Source organism: Gobio gobio, assembly GCF_949357685.1.
Source record: "Gobio gobio genome assembly, chromosome: 10".
Classification (NCBI taxonomy): Eukaryota; Metazoa; Chordata; class Actinopteri; order Cypriniformes; family Gobionidae; genus Gobio; species Gobio gobio.
The window spans coordinates 15,828,824-15,846,356 of NC_137116.1; the positions used below are offsets into that span (position 1 = coordinate 15,828,824).

Genomic DNA, 17,533 nt, shown 5'->3' on the forward strand with positions numbered 1-17,533 from the left:
ATTTGTGTCTGAAGATGAACGGAGGTCTGACGGGTGTCCAACCACATGAGGCTCAGTCATTAATGACACAATTTACATTTTTGGCTGAACTAACCCTTTAAAATTCATTCAAAAAATCGGAATAATTCGTAATAAATAATTATTCACTGTATTTTGAAGTGCCCACGATAACAATATTGAGCATGTTCATTATTGCGGTATATCGTATCACATGTCTACCTGCAGGACGAGCCTCTGGAGATGAAGTGGGACTCGGACGACTCGGGCGGGGAAGAATCGGGCCTGGCCATGAAGAGCCTCCACCCGGAGAGCAGCGGAGATGCCCCAGATGCCCCGGATGCCACGGCCTCCACCCCCACGGACCTCAGCGATTCGCCCGCGCTGACCGAGGACATCCTGGCGGCCCGGCTGAAGTTCAGCTCCTGCCTGAAGATCCTCACCACGGAGCTGCGGACGCTCTCCACGGGCTACGAGCTGGACGGAGGGAAGCTGCGGCATCAGCTGTGCCACTGGATGGAGCGCGAGGTGGCGGCGCTGCAGAGCTGCTGCGGGTACAACCCCTTCCTCCAGCAGCTGCCCGAGGGCATCTCGGCCGACCTGAGCCAGCTGGAGGATCTGGAGGAGCAGGGCGAGCTGCAGCGGAGGCGGAGGCTGTGGCTGAAGAGGAACCAGCCCCTGCTGCGCATCTTCCTCAGCTACTGCAGCCTGCACGGCTCTCACGGCGGAGGACTGGCCTCCGTCAGGATGGAGCTCATTCTGCTCCTCCAGGAGTCTCAGCAGGTAAAAGAGTCTCAGAGTCTTCTAAAGCGATCATGTGGATTTACACACCAGAGTTAAAGGGTTAGTTCACTGTAAATTGTGTCATTAATGACTGAGTCTCATGTGGTTGGACACCCGTCAGACCTCCGTTCATCTTCAGACACAAATGAAGATATTTTAGTGTAAAGCTGATGCTCTGAAAGGCCTCCATTGGCTCAACTTTACACTCTCAAGACCCTTAAAAGACACTAAAGACTAAAGTTACAAAGTCCATCTCACTACAGCGGCTCTACAATAACTTTATGAAGACGAGAATAGTTTCTGTGCGCAAAAAAACCCTAAATAACGACTTATATAGAGATGACGATTTCAAAACACGGAATCATGAAGCTTCGAAGCGTTATGAATCAGTGAGTCGAATCATGATTCGGATCGTGTGTCAAACCGCCAAACTGCTGAAATTTGGTGATCCAAACCGCTGAATCGACTCACTGATTCATAACGCTCCAAACCGCTGAATCGACTCACTGATTCATAACGCTCCAAACCGCTGAATCGACTCACTGATTCATAACACTCCAAACCGCTGATTCGACTCACTGATTCATAACGCTTCGAAGCTTCATGATGCCGTGTTTTGAAATCGTCATCACTATATAAGTCGTTATTTAGGGTTTTTTTGCGCACAGAAACTATTCTCGTCTTCATAAAGTTATTGTAGAGCCGCTGTAGTGAGATGGACTTTGTAACTTTAGTCTTTAGTGTCTTCACATCTCATGACAACTATTCAGTGTTTTCAACCACATCTCATGACAACTATTCAGTGTTTTCAACCACATCTCATGACAACTATTCAGTGTTTTCAACCACATCTCATGACAACTATTCAGTGTTTTCAACCACATCATGTTTATTCCAGGTTTCAGACATTTAAATGCTCATAAGTAACTTGGGCTACTAGCAACAAAACACACACTGATGTCTATGAAAGTGGCGATGACAATCCTTTCAGACGGTTATAATTTGACTAACGTTACGTGTTTTATTCACATCAGATACATGCACATTATACAGTAATTATATTGTTTACTCTATTCTTCTTCCAGTTCACTGGTCACTTACTTTCATGTATTTCGTGAGACGAGAATGAACTCAAGTGTTGTAAATCCGACAGATCCGATTCTGAGGCGCAAACTAACATGGCGCATCGCGCTTTATAGATCAACTAACACACATTCACTCACACATTTGAACATCAGATAGTTCGTGACACAGTTAAGAAGTTTGTGAATATTTTGAATAAAAAGGAAAAAGGAAATAAACCCGATACAGCTGAGCTGTCAGCGCTATTGCGGCTGCTGTGTGTCATGTGAGAAACATGACGCGTCGCCATGGAAACATTAAGGCCATGCGTTCTAAAATATTTAGCCAGAGAATATGATCATATTTCAAAATCAAGCTGAAGCTGGAAGCTGGTTTGTAGCAGAGCAAGAATACAGACGACAGCTGTTATTACTGTAACTGTTATTTAGAGTTATATTAGGCTTGCTGTAGTTGGGTTAGGTGGCTTAGGTTTTACTGTGAACTGTAAATAAGTCAATAATAATTTGTAAATAAGTAAATAGTGTTTTGTATTTATTTATATTCATACATTTAAGTATACATTGAACTTTTAATAAATGGTTCAATTTAAAAAAAAAAAATAAATAAAAAAAAGCCATTTAATGTCATCCACCTCGTTTTGTGGCCTTTTTTTTTTTTTTTTAAAGTATCAGTTTAGGCACCGGTACCGTTTTAAAAGTATCGGTTTGGCACCGGAATCGAAAAAAACCCAAATGATACCCAACCCTACACATGACACTATTAATATGAATATATGCATGAAACCATTCAGAAAAATGTGGGCACAAATGGGTTAAACGACAGCCGTCTGAGATTGAAGTGTGTGTGTGTGTGTGTGTGTGTGTGTGTGTGTGTGTGTGTGTGTCATCAGGACGACGGTGTGCAGATCTCTGTTCCCGCCCCGCAGCACGTGTCTGTTCCTCTTCTTCTGGCTTGGACCGCCAACTCCAAAACGGTGGTGGCCAATCCCATAATGCACCTGACCAATCTCACTCACGACATCCTGCACACCATCAACGCCCTGGACACGCCTCCACAGCCGGACGTGGTCAACAACGAGGTAAAGATCACCAGAACACGACTTACAGAACCAATATCTGGAGATTCTTAAAGAATCCGTGTGTCATTCGTTCAGTCGATTTTTGATTTAATATTGAAAGTGAGAAAACAGCTCGTTTTTCATTTTTACGTTATTTTCAGAAGAATGAAAAACGAGATTTCTACTTGATTTTTCGTTTTTCGTTCAGAGGTAGAAAAATGAATAAACAGTTTGAATATTCGATTTCTACACGTGGGTGGGAATTACACGCCCCTTTCTGCTGATTGGTCAGCCGAAGATCAAACTATTCCGTCTTCCTCAGTTCCGCTCAGCAGAATAAAAGTCCTGCGCTTTTGCAGCTGTACAGATTCTTAACTCGTTTATTGCGAGCTTTCATATTTTTCTCATCAAACAACCAGACTAACGAATGACGATGACGGAATAGTTTGATCTTCGGCTGACCAATCAGCAGAAAGGGGCGTGTAATTCCCGCCCACGTGTAGAAATCGAATATTCAAACTGTTTATTCATTTTTCGACCTCTGAACGAAAAATGAAAAATCAAGTCGAAATCTCGTTTTTCGTTTTCTCATTTTTCAACTTTCAATATTAAATCAAAAATCGACTGAACGAATCATACACGGATTTTAAAGGGCACCTATTATGCAAAATCCACTTTTACATGATGTTTGAACTTAAATGTGTGTTGACAGTGTGTGTAAACAACCACCCTATAACGATAAAAATCCACCCAGTATTTTTTTTTTAATCCCCAAAAATCATAAGCAGAGTTTCAGAACGAGCTGTTCTCAGATTCTCCGCAGTGTGACATCACAAAGGCCCGCCCACAAGGTTTGACTGACACTGCCATTTTAACATAGACCCGCCCTGTGAGACCTGGGTGTAATTTAATTCATCATAAACATGTTAGAGTTGGTAATATGCAGCTCATTTACATTTAAAGCGGTACACACCAAAACAACGCTTTTTATAGAAAAAAAATGACAAAATGACATTTTCAACACGTTATAATAAATTATCTGTGGGGTATTTTGTGCTGAAACTTCACAGACACAGTTTGGGGACACCCAAGACCAGTGTTGGGGAAACTTACTTTGAACAGTAATGCATTATAATATTGCGTTACTCCCTTAAAAAGTAACTAATTGAGTTACTTAGTTACTTTTTTAAAAAAGTAATGCGTTATGTTACTTTTGTGTTACTTTTTTTTTTTTTTTTTATAACAAAAAAGTTATATTTTTGTGCAACGGTAAAGATCTCTTCATACCACAATGTAAATAATAAGCTAATGCAGATTCCCTCATGAACACTAGAGGGCGCAGCTCTGGATAATGGAGGAATAGATGCAGGAGAAAAAAGTTTTACCAATAAAAACAAAAAATCTAGTAATTTTCATCATCAAAGATCAGCAGCAAGACATTGGTCAATTAAATATAAAGGTAGATAATGCATAAAAATAGTTGTTTTATTTAACACTTAATTATTGGAGGTTTGCATATTACTCTGATTTTGCATTTGACTGATTTTCTTCATTTTGAGGAGGACAGAATCTTTATTGTGCAAGTGAGATAAATAAATGCTCACATTTAGTCTATAACTACAATAATAATCATGTTCACACACACACACACACACACACACACACACACACACACACACACACACACACACACACACACACACACACACACACACACACACACACACCTCTGCACTTATTTTTCTCTGAGCTGTCAGTCAAATTAATGTGAAAAAGTAACTCAGATATTTTGTTGTAAATTTGAAAAGTAATGCGCTACTTTACTAGTTACATGGAAAAAGTCATATTACGTAACTCAAGTTACTTGTAATGCGTTTCCCCCAACACTGCCCAAGACCAATATGATATCTTGTAAAAAGGGACATAATAGAAGTAATAGGGGCATAATAGGTGCCCTTTAAATCAAGACACATTTACTGGAGAAGAGAAATGACTGATGATACATTTTTGGGTGAGCTATCCCTTTAAGTCTGAGAAATGAATCAAAATGAAGTGAGTTTGTGCTTAAAACAAGAGCAAATATCAGCCAATGGAGTAGATAAACTCAACTCAAAGGCAAACCTGTGATTTTTCGGACTCCATTGGCTGATATCTGCAGCCCTGAGGAAGGTTTTCTGCAGTGATGTTTGTCTCCTTCTGTGTCAGATCTACGTCATGCACACATTGGCCGCTTCGCTGTCGGCCTGCATCTACCAGTGTCTCTGTGACGGCCACAGCTACAGGTGAGTTGGGATCGACCCATATGGATTTTTTAGTGCCGATACCGATTTTTTCCCATCAGCCTCAGCCGATGCCGATACGGGCTGCAGATTCTCTTGAGCCGATATTTGGAGCCGATACTGCTTTTCCTCCCTCAATTTACATCATAAAAATGACACAATGATCAGGATGATAACAATTTAAAATGTACAATTTAAAAAAGGAACATTTATTGAACTAAAAAAAACAATATTTAACAAATAGTAAAAACAGGTGAGGTAGAACAAGAAAAAAAAGAGTTCAGTGGTGAAAATAATTTCTGAAAATAAATATTTAAGCATAAATAAAATAATGACACTATTGCACACAGTATCAACAAGCGAGCAGCATAATAAAGTGCACACTGACTGGACTATACTTCATTTAAAACTATTTACAACCTAGTCATTTAATGGCTACACTCTAAAAAATGCTGGGTTAAAAATAACCCAAGTTGGGTTGAATTTGGATGTTTTAAGCAAACATTTAACCCAACCGCCGGGTCAAAACAACCCAATTGCTGGGTTAGTCCATATTCAACCCAACTTGTGTTATTTTTAACCCAGCATTTTTTAGAGTGTAGGTGCACTTCACACTGCAAAAAATGCTTTTCTGACTTAGTATTTTTGTCTTGTTTTCAGTCCAAATATCTAAAAAATCTTACATTAAGAAGCATTTACTAGACAAGCAAAAGTGTTTGTCTTGTTTTGGGGGAAAATAACTTAAAATAAGCAAAATAATCTGCCAATGGGGTAAGCAAAATAATGTTGTTTTCTGTTTGATTTAAGATTATTTTGCTTACCCCATTGGCAGATTAATTAGCTTATTTTAAGCAAAAACTCACTTAATTTTGAGTTATTTTCCCCCAAAACAATACAAACACTTTTGCTTGTCTAGTAAATGCTTCTTGATGTAAGATTTTTTAGATATTTGGACTGAAAACAAGACAAAAATACTAAGTCAGAAAAGCATTTTTTGCAGTGTGAAGTGCACTGAACTGAATCTCTTGTGGAGCAACACCAGCGGTAATTCAGGAGAAAATCTCCCAATGCTCCACGTGAAGCTTCAATCTTTCCACCTTTTACCATCGTGTCAATTCTCAGCTGATTTTGATTAATATGCGCGAGAGAGAGCGAGAGAGTTTGAAGACGGTGAGAGCTGCCCTGTGGACGCCTGTCTGGAAATAATGCAGGGGAAAAATATTGACGAAAGCAGCAGCCTTATATCGGCCGATACACGTAAAAAACGCAAATTTTTAAAGCAAAGCAGGGCTGCTTCTGCCCTGACCTGATTCCATGTGACAGAGCGTTTCTCTTTCTCTTCACAACGTTTGCTCGTCTTGTAATAGTTCAGGCTCATAATGAGCGAATGACCTCTGAATGTGACGCTCATGTGATGTGTGCTCGCAGCGGCCCGACATGTGACATTTGTAGAGGAAGCCGATTCTGCTGAGATGAATGTGGCCTTTGTGTGGGTCCGTTTGCACATTAAATCTGTGTTATGATTAAAGGCGTAGCTGGGCTTCTGTCATCATTTACTCACACACATGTCGTCTCAAACCACATCATCTCCAGACAGAGGAGGAGCAGAGACCAGAGAGAGAGAATGGGATTCAAGAGATGCTTGAATGAAAATTCACCCTATACTCATTGTGAACAATTCATCTGTGCCGCCCCTGTTTCCATTCTTCATCTGTAGGGTTTAATATGGAGTCGCTCTAACAGCTTCAGCTCTTCTTTCCTCCAGGTTTAGGAGTGTTTTTATGGGGATTCTTCATTTGTGATGTTGGACAAGAAGGCCTGGCTCTCAGTCTCCGCTCTAATTCATCCCAAAGCTGTTCTATCGGGTTGAGGTCAGGACTCCAGTTCCTCCACCAAACTCCTCATCCATGTCTTTATGGAGACGCTTTGAGCACTGGAGCAGTCATGCTGGGACAGGAAGGGGCCGTCCCCAAACAAATTGGCCAAAATGTCTTGCATTAAGAGTTACCCACCCCATAATCCCCCCTCCACCAAACTTTACACTTGTCACAATGCAGTCAGGCGAGTCCATGGGATTGTCAGACAGAGAAGCGTGATTGGTCACTCAGAGAACACGTCTCCACTGCTCTAGAGTCCAGTGGCGGCACGCTTTACCCCACTGCATCCCACGCTTTGCATTGCACTTCGTGCTGTAAGGCTTGGATGACCTGCTCGGCCATGGAAACCCATTCCATGAAGCTCTACACACTGTTCTTGAGCTCATCTGAAGGACACAGAAGTTTGGAGGTCTGGAGCTCTTGACTCTGCAGAAAGTTGGCCACTTCTGTGACCCTCAGCATGTGCTGACCCCGCTCTGTGACCCTCAGCATGTGCTGACCCCGCTCTGTGACCCTCAGCATGTGCTGACCCCGCTCTGTGACCCTCAGAACTGACAGTATTTCATTTCTAAAGTGCAGCATGTTCTTCTTTAGGCTACAAAAAGAAGTATTTCGGCTTTGTCACAAGTTAGTCTGTTTCGTTCTCATCCGATCCAACACGTGAGAAGCTGAGCTGAACAAACGCTCACTATCAGGAGGCGGAGAGGTGAGCTCGCGCAACTTCAGCTCGCGCAACTTCAGCTCGCGCAACTTCAGCTCTCTCAACTTCAGCTCTCTCAACTTCAGCTCTCGCGCAACAACTTCAGCTCGCGCAACTTCAGCTCGCGCAACTTCAGCTCGCGCAACTTCAGCTCTCTCAACTTCAGCTCGCTCAACTTCAGCTCTCTCAACTTCAGCTCGCGCAACTTCAGCTCGCTCAACTTCAGCTCGCTCAACTTCAGCTCGCGCAACTTCAGCTCGCGCAACTTCAGCTCGCTCAACTTCAGCTCTCTCAACTTCAGCTCGCGCAACTTCAGCTCGCGCAACTTCAGCTCTCGCGCAACAACTTCAGCTCGCTCAACTTCAGCTCGCGCAACTTCAGCTCTCTCAACTTCAGCTCGCTCAACTTCAGCTCGCGCAACTTCAGCTCGCTCAACTTCAGCTCGCGCAACTTCAGCTCTCTCAACTTCAGCTCTCTCAACTTCAGCTCGCTCAACTTCAGCTCTCGCGCAACAACTTCAGCTCGCTCAACTTCAGCTCTCTCAACTTCAGCTCGCGCAACTTCAGCTCGCTCAACTTCAGCTCTCTCAACTTCAGCTCGCGCAACTTCAGCTCGCGCAACTTCAGCTCTCGCGCAACAACTTCAGCTCGCTCAACTTCAGCTCTCTCAACTTCAGCTCTCTCAACTTCAGCTCGCGCAACTTCAGCTCTCTCAACTTCAGCTCTCTCAACTTCAGCTCTCTCAACTTCAGCTCGCGCAACTTCAGCTCTCTCAACTTCAGCTCGCACAACTTCAGCTCGCTCAACTTCAGCTCGCTCAACTTCAGCTCGCGCAACTTCAGCTCTCTCAACTTCAGCTCTCTCAACTTCAGCTCTCTCAACTTCAGCTCGCGCAACTTCAGCTCTCTCAACTTCAGCTCGCACAACTTCAGCTCGCTCAACTTCAGCTCGCTCAACTTCAGCTCTCTCAACTTCAGCTCTCTCAACTTCAGCTCGCTCAACTTCAGCTCTCTCAACTTCAGCTCGCTCAACTTCAGCTCTCTCAACTTCAGCTCGCGCAACTTCAGCTCGCTCAACTTCAGCTCTCTCAACTTCAGCTCGCGCAACTTCAGCTCGCGCAACTTCAGCTCGCTCAACTTCAGCTCTCTCAACTTCAGCTCGCTCAACTTCAGCTCTCGCGCAACAACTTCAGCTCGCTCAACTTCAGCTCTCTCAACTTCAGCTCTCTCAACTTCAGCTCGCGCAACTTCAGCTCGCTCAACTTCAGCTCTCGCGCAACAACTTCAGCTCGCTCAACTTCAGCTCGCTCAACTTCAGCTCTCGCGCAACAACTTCAGCTCGCTCAACTTCAGCTCGCGCAACTTCAGCTCGCTCAACTTCAGCTCTCTCAACTTCAGCTCGCTCAACTTCAGCTCTCGCGCAACAACTTCAGCTCGCTCAACTTCAGCTCGCTCAACTTCAGCTCTCGCGCAACAACTTCAGCTCGCTCAACTTCAGCTCGCGCAACTTCAGCTCGCGCAACTTCAGCTCTCTCAACTTCAGCTCTCTCAACTTCAGCTCGCGCAACTTCAGCTCTCGCGCAACAACTTCAGCTCGCTCAACTTCAGCTCGCGCAACTTCAGCTCGCTCAACTTCAGCTCTCTCAACTTCAGCTCGCTCAACTTCAGCTCGCTCAACTTCAGCTCGCGCAACTTCAGCTCGCGCAACTTCAGCTCGCTCAACTTCAGCTCTCGCGCAACAACTTCAGCTCGCACAACTTCAGCTCGCTCAACTTCAGCTCGCACAACTTCAGCTCGCTCAACTTCAGCTCGCGCAACTTCAGCTCGCGCAACTTCAGCTCGCGCAACTTCAGCTCGCTCAACTTCAGCTCTCTCAACTTCAGCTCTCGCGCAACAACTTAAGCTCGCGCAACTTCAGCTCGCGCAACTTCAGCTTGCGCAACTTCAGCTCGCGCAACTTCAGCTCGCTCAACTTCAGCTCACTCAACTTCAGCTCGCTCAACTTCAGCTCGCTCAACTTCAGCTCGCGCAACTTCAGCTCGCGCAACTTCAGCTCGCTCAACTTCAGCTCTCTCAACTTCAGCTCTCTCAACTTCAGCTCTCGCGCAACAACTTCAGCTCGCACAACTTCAGCTCGCTCAACTTCAGCTCGCACAACTTCAGCTCGCTCAACTTCAGCTCGCGCAACTTCAGCTCGCGCAACTTCAGCTCGCTCAACTTCAGCTCTCTCAACTTCAGCTCTCGCGCAACAACTTAAGCTCGCGCAACTTCAGCTCGCGCAACTTCAGCTTGCGCAACTTCAGCTCGCGCAACTTCAGCTCGCTCAACTTCAGCTCGCTCAACTTCATCTCGCTCAACTTCAGCTTGCTCAACTTCATCTCGCTCAACTTCATCTCGCTCAACTTCATCTCGCTCAACTTCAGCTCGTGCAACTTCAGTAGCAACTTATATAGCACTAAAAAGGTTCCCCTATGATTACGAGCCAAGAACCATTTTTGGTGCCGTATAGAACATGTATAATGTGTGTGTGAGTGAGAGAGAACGCTAAAATAGGACAATTTGCGCTTGTAATTTCAAAGTGAAGGCTTAGAATAGACCCTATACTTAAAAGCGCTCCTTTTTTCCCCTTTTTGGACAACCAACTAATCACAGTCTTCAAAAGCCTGTGTCATTCGTAGCAACGGGGTTAGCCCCGCCTCTTCACTAAGATTAAAGTTTTAGTATTTTCCTTGCTCAGAGTTGCTCTCAGATCGGTCCCGAATAGCTCTTAAGCTAAGACTCCTACGTAAAAGTTTTTAAGCTAAATTAGGAGTTTTCTGAGAGGACTCTTAGAATCTTTATGAATACGGGCCCTGATCTCACACACACTACTTTTTTTGGCAATGTTGTGTACAGCAGTTTATCCTACTATAGTTATATATAGTTGTTTATGCATATAATAACTGCTCGATAAATATCTGTATCTTCTGTTTTTCACCAGCCATATAAATCCGTTCACGGGCATCAGCTACCAGAGCGTCCTGCTTACCCATCAGCCCCCAGTGAGGAGCGTCAGCATTGAGGAGGCCATCCTGCCCAACACTCCTCCTGCACAGTGGCCCGGTAAAGCACCTCTCTGTGACCTCTGACCCCCATCACGAGACTCTAGACCAGGCGTTTTCAAACTCTATGATGCCTAATATGATGAACCTTTATGAGGGACCCCCTTCCTAAAATCCATCTATTTTTATGTATGGAAAATCATTTAAACAGTTAGATAAGCAGTAAGTGTGACATTATAAACACAACATTATTTGTTCCCCAACTTAAATTGGCTAGTAATGTCGGATGTATAACCTCGAAGAAGAATATTTTCAATTAAAAATTATTTGTATAAGCAACTTTCACAATAAATGTATGCAAGTAGAATACGTAGTGTGTTAAGAAAACTGTCTTACAACCCCAGTGAACGAGATAAAGGGGATTCACTGCAAAAAATGCTTTTCTTTCTTAGTATTTTTGTCTTGTTTTCAGTCCAGATATATAAAAAATCTTACATTAAGAAGCATTTACTAGACAAGCAAAAGTGTTTGTGTTGTTTTGGGGGAAAATAACTCAAAATTAAGGTAGTTTTTGCTTAAAATAAGCAAATTAATCTGCCAATGGGGTAAGCAAAATAAACTTAATTCAAACAGAAAACAACATTATTTTGCTTACCCCATTGGCAGATTAATTTGCTTATTTTAGGCAAAACCTCACTTAATTTTGAGTTATTTTCCCCCAGAACAAGACAAACACTTTTGCTTGTCTAGTAAATGCTTCTTAATGTAAGATTTTTTAGATATTTGGACTGAAAACAAGACAAAAATACTAAGTCAGAAAAGCATTTTTTGCAGTGCAGTTTGAAAACCCCTGCTCTAGACTGACCTGTGTGTGTGTGTGTGTGTGTGTGTGTGTGTGTGTGTGTGTGTGTGTGTGTGTGTGTGTGTGTGTGTGTGTGTGTGTGTGTGTGTGTGTGGACTGGTAATCCCTACGTTATGGGGACACACATGTCCCCACAAAGATGGCAATATCTGAAATCCTCGTCCTTGTGGGGACATTTTTGGTCCCCATGAGAAAAACATTTTATAAATCAGACTAAGTGTTGTTTTTTGAAAATGTAAAAATGCAGAATGTCTCCTGTGATGGGTAGGGGCAGTGTGTGTGTGTGTGTGTGTGTGTGTGTGTGTGTGTGTGTGTGTGTGTGTGTGATGGGTAGGTTTAGGGGCAGGGGCAGTGTGTGTGTGTGTGTGTGATGGGTAGGTTTAGGGGCAGTGTAAGGGGATAGAATATACAGTTTGTACGGTATAAAAACCATTAGGCCTATGGAATGTCCCCATAAAACATGAAAACCCAACGTGTGTGTGTGTGTGTGTGTGTGTGTGTGTGTGTGTGTGTGCAGGTGTGAGCTTCCTGATGCGGCTGCTGAGTGCGTCTGGAGATGAGAACCAGCCCGGTCTGTCTGTGCTGCTGTGTGAGATCCTGACCGCCGTCTTCCTCAGCCTGTTCGTCCATGGCCTGGCCACTCACTCCACCCACGAGCTCCTCCGCACTGTGGCTCACCCGCTCAACGCCAGGCTCTGGGTGGCAGTGTTCGGCGGCGGCGCCCGCGTGCCCGTGCCGGAGAAGCCCCTCTCACCCACAGGTCCTGCAGCAGCTTCTGCTTTTGTAGAGCTCCTATCAGGGTTCCCGCAGGGTCTTAAAAAGTCTAAAAATGTCTAAAATTCTATTTGTTTAATTTAAAGGGTTAGTTCACCCACAAATGTAAATTGTGTCATTAATGACTGAGCCTCATGTGGTTGGACACCCGTCAGACCTCCGTTCATCTTCAGACACAAATGAAGATATTTTAGTGTAAATCTGATGCTGAGAAAGGCTTCAGATTGGCCTCCATTGGCATTCAGTACATTTACACTCACAAGACCCATAAAAGGCACTAAAAACGCCATTACAAAGTCCATCTCACCACAGTGACTCTACAATAATTTTACGATGCGACGACAATAGTTTTTGTGCGCAAAAAAAAATCAAAATACCGCCTTTATCCAACTTGTTCTTGTCTTCCGTGTGTGTCTCCACGACGCATGCGTGAGAATATGAGCAGATCCGGCGTTCGGACACATGACCCAGAAGTGATTTGTTCTCAAGCAGAGGAAGACGTGCGTATCTCAGCTGTTGAATTCTACACTGATCGTGCTTTAGGTCTCGCTGTAGAGCTCAAAATGGGGCTAAAGTGGCATTTCATGGATTCCCGAACGCCGGATCTGCTCATATTCTCACGCATGCGTCGTGGAGACACACACGGAAGACAAGAACAAGCTGAATAAAGGCGTTATTTTGATTTTTTTTTGCGCACAAAAACTATTGTCGTCGCATCGTAAAATTATTGTAGAGTCACTGTGGTGAGATGGACTTTGTAATGACGTTTTTAGTGCCTTTTATGGGTCTTGTGAGTGTAAATGTACTGAATGCCAATGGAGGCCTATCTGAAGCCTTTCTCAGCATCAGCTTTACACTAAAATATCTTCATTTGTGTCTGAAGATGAACGGAGGTCTGACGGGTGTCCAACCACATGAGGCTCAGTCATTAATGACACAATTTACATTTTTGGCTGAACTAACCCTTTAAGTACAGTCCTCAAGTAAATGTGCTTCGTTACTGTCCACCTCTGAAAAGCGTTTTCTGGTGGTTTTGTGGTGGTTTTCTGGTGGTTTTCTGGTGTGCTTCTCACTAAAGCTTCTGATGTGTTTGTTCAGCTGACGATGCGGAGCGGAAGCAGTGGCGTTTCCGTCAGCGCTCATCCCGCAGCAGCTCCAGAGATGCTCCTGATAGTCCGCTCAGTCCCAGACCCGAGCTGGAGCCGGGAACATCCGCCTGGAAAGAGCGCTTCGTGCCGCCTGAGCTCAGCATCTGGGATTATTTCATCGCAAAGGTTCGTGTTTATTTGTGTCTGCACAGTTTTAGAAGTTTAGATGTGCTCTGACACTTGTGCTTTTTTCAGTTGCATAAACAGAGAATATTTGATTTACCTTATTCAAAACCGGACATTCGTTTCTTTAGACATGCGTCTCATGTTTGTGTGACAAGTATTCACTAAGTCACAGTTCATTTTCTGAAGCGTGTCAGCTTTGAGGGAGAGGCGGCAGATCGCGCATCATTTTTTTTATTTAGCAAAAAAGTCCAACATTTTGTCTTATTGTGAGTGTTCACAAATAAAAGTAGACACTTAACAGATTATAATGATGTTTAATGCTGCGTTCACACCTAACGCGAATAGAGCGACAGGAGCGAGTGATTTCAATGTTAAAGGGTTAGTTCACCCAAAAATGTAAATTGTGTCATTAACCCTTTAAGACCTAAGGGTATTTTTACAATTAATTTTCCGCCTGGTGTTATTTACTAAAAAAGCTTGTAAAACATCAACCCTGTTGTGCACAGACAATTGACACACATCTTTTTTTTCAAGACAAGCTGCACTGTCAGTATATTTGTGTTGCATTGATGTCACCTGAATGTAAAATAATTTATGGGACCATAAAGACAAATGAAAACATAAAACGGAAATTGAATCACTCAAATATTTATTGAAAACACACACAAATAAATAAAAGCTAAGCATATTTCCTCTGGAAAACAGTTTGTTCAAGTCTTTGGAGTCCTGGAACTCAGGAATAAACATGATAACTTATACAGAACCAAAACTATTTACATTTTTCAAAAAAAAGTCCAGGCGCTTTTGGCCTCTTTGGATTTTGGATATTTACTGGTGCCAAGCCTCAAAACAGTTCCTATCAAGAACTTCTCCTCAAACTTTCTCCTCAAACTTTCTCCACAAAACTACTAAAAACTGCAGCACGTCTCTCTCTCTCTCTCTCTCCTCAACACTAGCCCTGCGTCTCTCTCTCTCCACAATAATAGAGCTGTGGTTCATGCGTAATGACGCACACCAACGTGGATGACGGATCAGCCTGTCATTGGTCAAACCCTCATCCAAAATGGCAGCTAGCATCGCGCTAGCGGCAAAAATGACGGAAAATTTATAAATTATGGACATCAAGTGGATAAATTTTGGATGTAAGCGTTTTGATTTATTGCTGAACAACTCCAAAAAGATGCACATGTTCCAGGCTGGATAGAAAACCTTCTGTAAAGGCTACAAAGACACCAAAGACACCCCCGTGATGGCTAGCTCGTTAGCTTTCTGCTGGAAAAAACGGTAAGAAAATCGATAAAAGTTTCATGAAGTAATATAGATATTTATCGGAGGTGCCGTGTGACGTCGTGGGCGATGCCGTAGGGCTCTGAGGGTTAATGACTGAGCCTCATGTGGTTGGACACCCGTCAGACCTCCGTTCATCTTCAGACACAAATGAAGATATTTTAGTGTAAAGCTGATGCTCTGAAAGGCCTCCATTGGCTCAACTTTACACTCTCAAGACCCTTAAAAGACACTAAAGACTAAAGTTACAAAGTCCATCTCACTACAGTGGCTCTACAATAACTTTATGAAGACGAGAATAGTTTCTGTGCGCAAAAAAACCCTAAATAACGACTTATATAGTGATGACGATTTCAAAACACAGCCTCATGAAGCTTCGAAGCGTTATGAATCAGTGAGTCGATTCAGCGGTTTGGAGCGTTATGAATCAGTGAGTCGATTCAGCGGTTTGAATCGCCAAATTTCAGCAGTTTAGCGGTTTGACACGCGATCCGAATCATCATTCGGCTCAGTGATTCATAACGCTTCGAAGCTTCATGATGCTTTGTTTTGAAATCGTCATCACTATATAAGTCGTTATTTAGGGTTTTTTTGCGCACAGAAACTATTCTTGTCTTCATAAAGTTATTGTAGAGCCGCTGTAGTGAGATGGACTTTGTAACTTTAGTCTTTAGTGTCTTTTAAGGGTCTTGAGAGTGTAAAGTTGAGCCAATGGAGGCCTTTCAGAGCATCAGCTTTACACTAAAATATCTTCATTTGTGTCTGAAGATGAACGGAGGTCTGACGGGTGTCCAACCACATGAGGCTCAGTCATTAATGACACAATTTACATTTTTGGGTGAACTAACCCTTTAAGTCAATGGAAAGGTGCGTTGATGCTCGTCTGGAGGTCCTGCGGCGCGATAGACGTGATTCCGCCTCTTCCGCTCATCCAGTTTGCGCGAATGACGCGAATTTGACGCAAAATGGGCGTCTTGCGCAAGTGGTGCTTTTTGTGCAGACTCGTAGGTTGGTTGCAGTTCTGGAAAGTGGTGTCGCTGGTAGGGATCGACCGATATGGATTTTTTAGTGCCGATGCCGATTTTTTTCCTCAGCCGATGCCGATGCCGATACGGGCTGCCAATTTTCTCGAGCCGATATTTGGAGCCGAAACTGCTTTTGCTCCCTCAATTTACAACATAAAAATGACACAATGATCAGGATGATAACAATTTAAAATTTAAAAAAAGAACATTTATTGAACTAAAAAAAAACCAATATTTAACATATAGTAAAAACAGGTGAGGTAGAACAAGAAAATAGTTCAGTGGTGAAAATAAATATTTAAGCATAAATAAAATAATGACACTATTGCACACAGTATCAACAAGCGAGCAGCATAATAAAGTGCACACTGACTGCACTATACTTCAGTTAAAACTGTTTACAACCTAGTCATTTAATGCTTAGGTGCACTTAACTTAATCTCTTGAAAAAAATATCGGCGAACTAGTGTTAATTTTGTCACCTATTTTTAATTTAGTCTTAGTCTTAGTCTTGTGCCAAATGTCCTTGTTAGTTTTAGTCATATTTAGTCATTCACATATCTTTTTTTGTTAGTCAAGTTTTAGTCGACTAAAAGTCTCGTCATTTTAGTCTAGTTTTAGTCAAAAGACAACTCAACGTATCTTAGTCAAGTTTTAGTCGACCAAAAGTCTAGTCATTTTAGTCTAGTTTTAGTCAAAAGACAACTCAACGTATCTTAGTCAAGTTTTAGTCGACCAAAAGTCTAGTCATTTTAGTCTAGCTTTAGTCAAAGGAAAACTCAATATATTTTGTGGCAAAATAAGTTACATATAACCTGCATAATGTTTGTGCCACAACACCACAGCTAACTGGTGGATTTACAGCGTAGATCAGCATTAGCTTATGAGACGATGGGCACAAATATCGAGTTCGATCTTGATTCAGTATGAATTCATATGTAGTACATAGTATAAGGGAAAATATGTTTTTTACCCTTTTTTGGGGTTATATTATATTTGCTTGCATTCTTTACTATTCACTATTATTAACATTTCAAAATTTCACAAATAAGTAAGCAGTTATGATCTGTGTATGTATTAAAGAGCCATACAGGCACCCAGTGGGTAATGGCATTACAAGTGAATTTTTTTATTTTTCCAGCCACAAAATGACTCTAATTTGCCTCTTTGCAGTGGAATTCTCTATTTTAACCTTTATTAATACACTAATTGTAATATAAATAAGAAAAATATTAGAAGAAAAATATTTTAAGTGATCATTAATGGACCATAAGTATTGCACAAATAGTATTTAGTACCAAAAGATCTCCTCAAAATATTCAATAAATATTATTGAATTAAAATATAGGCTATTTATTTTTGAAATAGTTAAGGTGTGTGGTCACATTTGACCATCAATGAGTATAAGTGTGACTTAATTAGTAAGGAATACCTGAGGGCTAAATACAAGAAAAACATTAATATTAATGTTAACAATGTTGATCTCTACCACTCTC

At 42.5% G+C, this 17,533-nt stretch overlaps 1 protein-coding gene across 1 annotated transcript in view; it reads left to right on the plus strand.

Moving 5' to 3' along the window:
- The window catches only part of dmxl1 (Dmx like 1), a 123,416-nt gene that overhangs the window by 77,325 nt on the left and 28,558 nt on the right, over positions 1–17,533 (plus strand). Inside the window, exons 26-31 of the mRNA XM_079827542.1 lie at positions 226–780; positions 2,753–2,941; positions 5,126–5,202; positions 10,755–10,876; positions 12,195–12,437; positions 13,550–13,725. Of these exons, the coding sequence (XP_079683668.1) occupies positions 226–780; positions 2,753–2,941; positions 5,126–5,202; positions 10,755–10,876; positions 12,195–12,437; positions 13,550–13,725 (1,362 nt within the window). The remainder of the gene's footprint in view (positions 1–225; positions 781–2,752; positions 2,942–5,125; positions 5,203–10,754; positions 10,877–12,194; positions 12,438–13,549; positions 13,726–17,533) is intronic.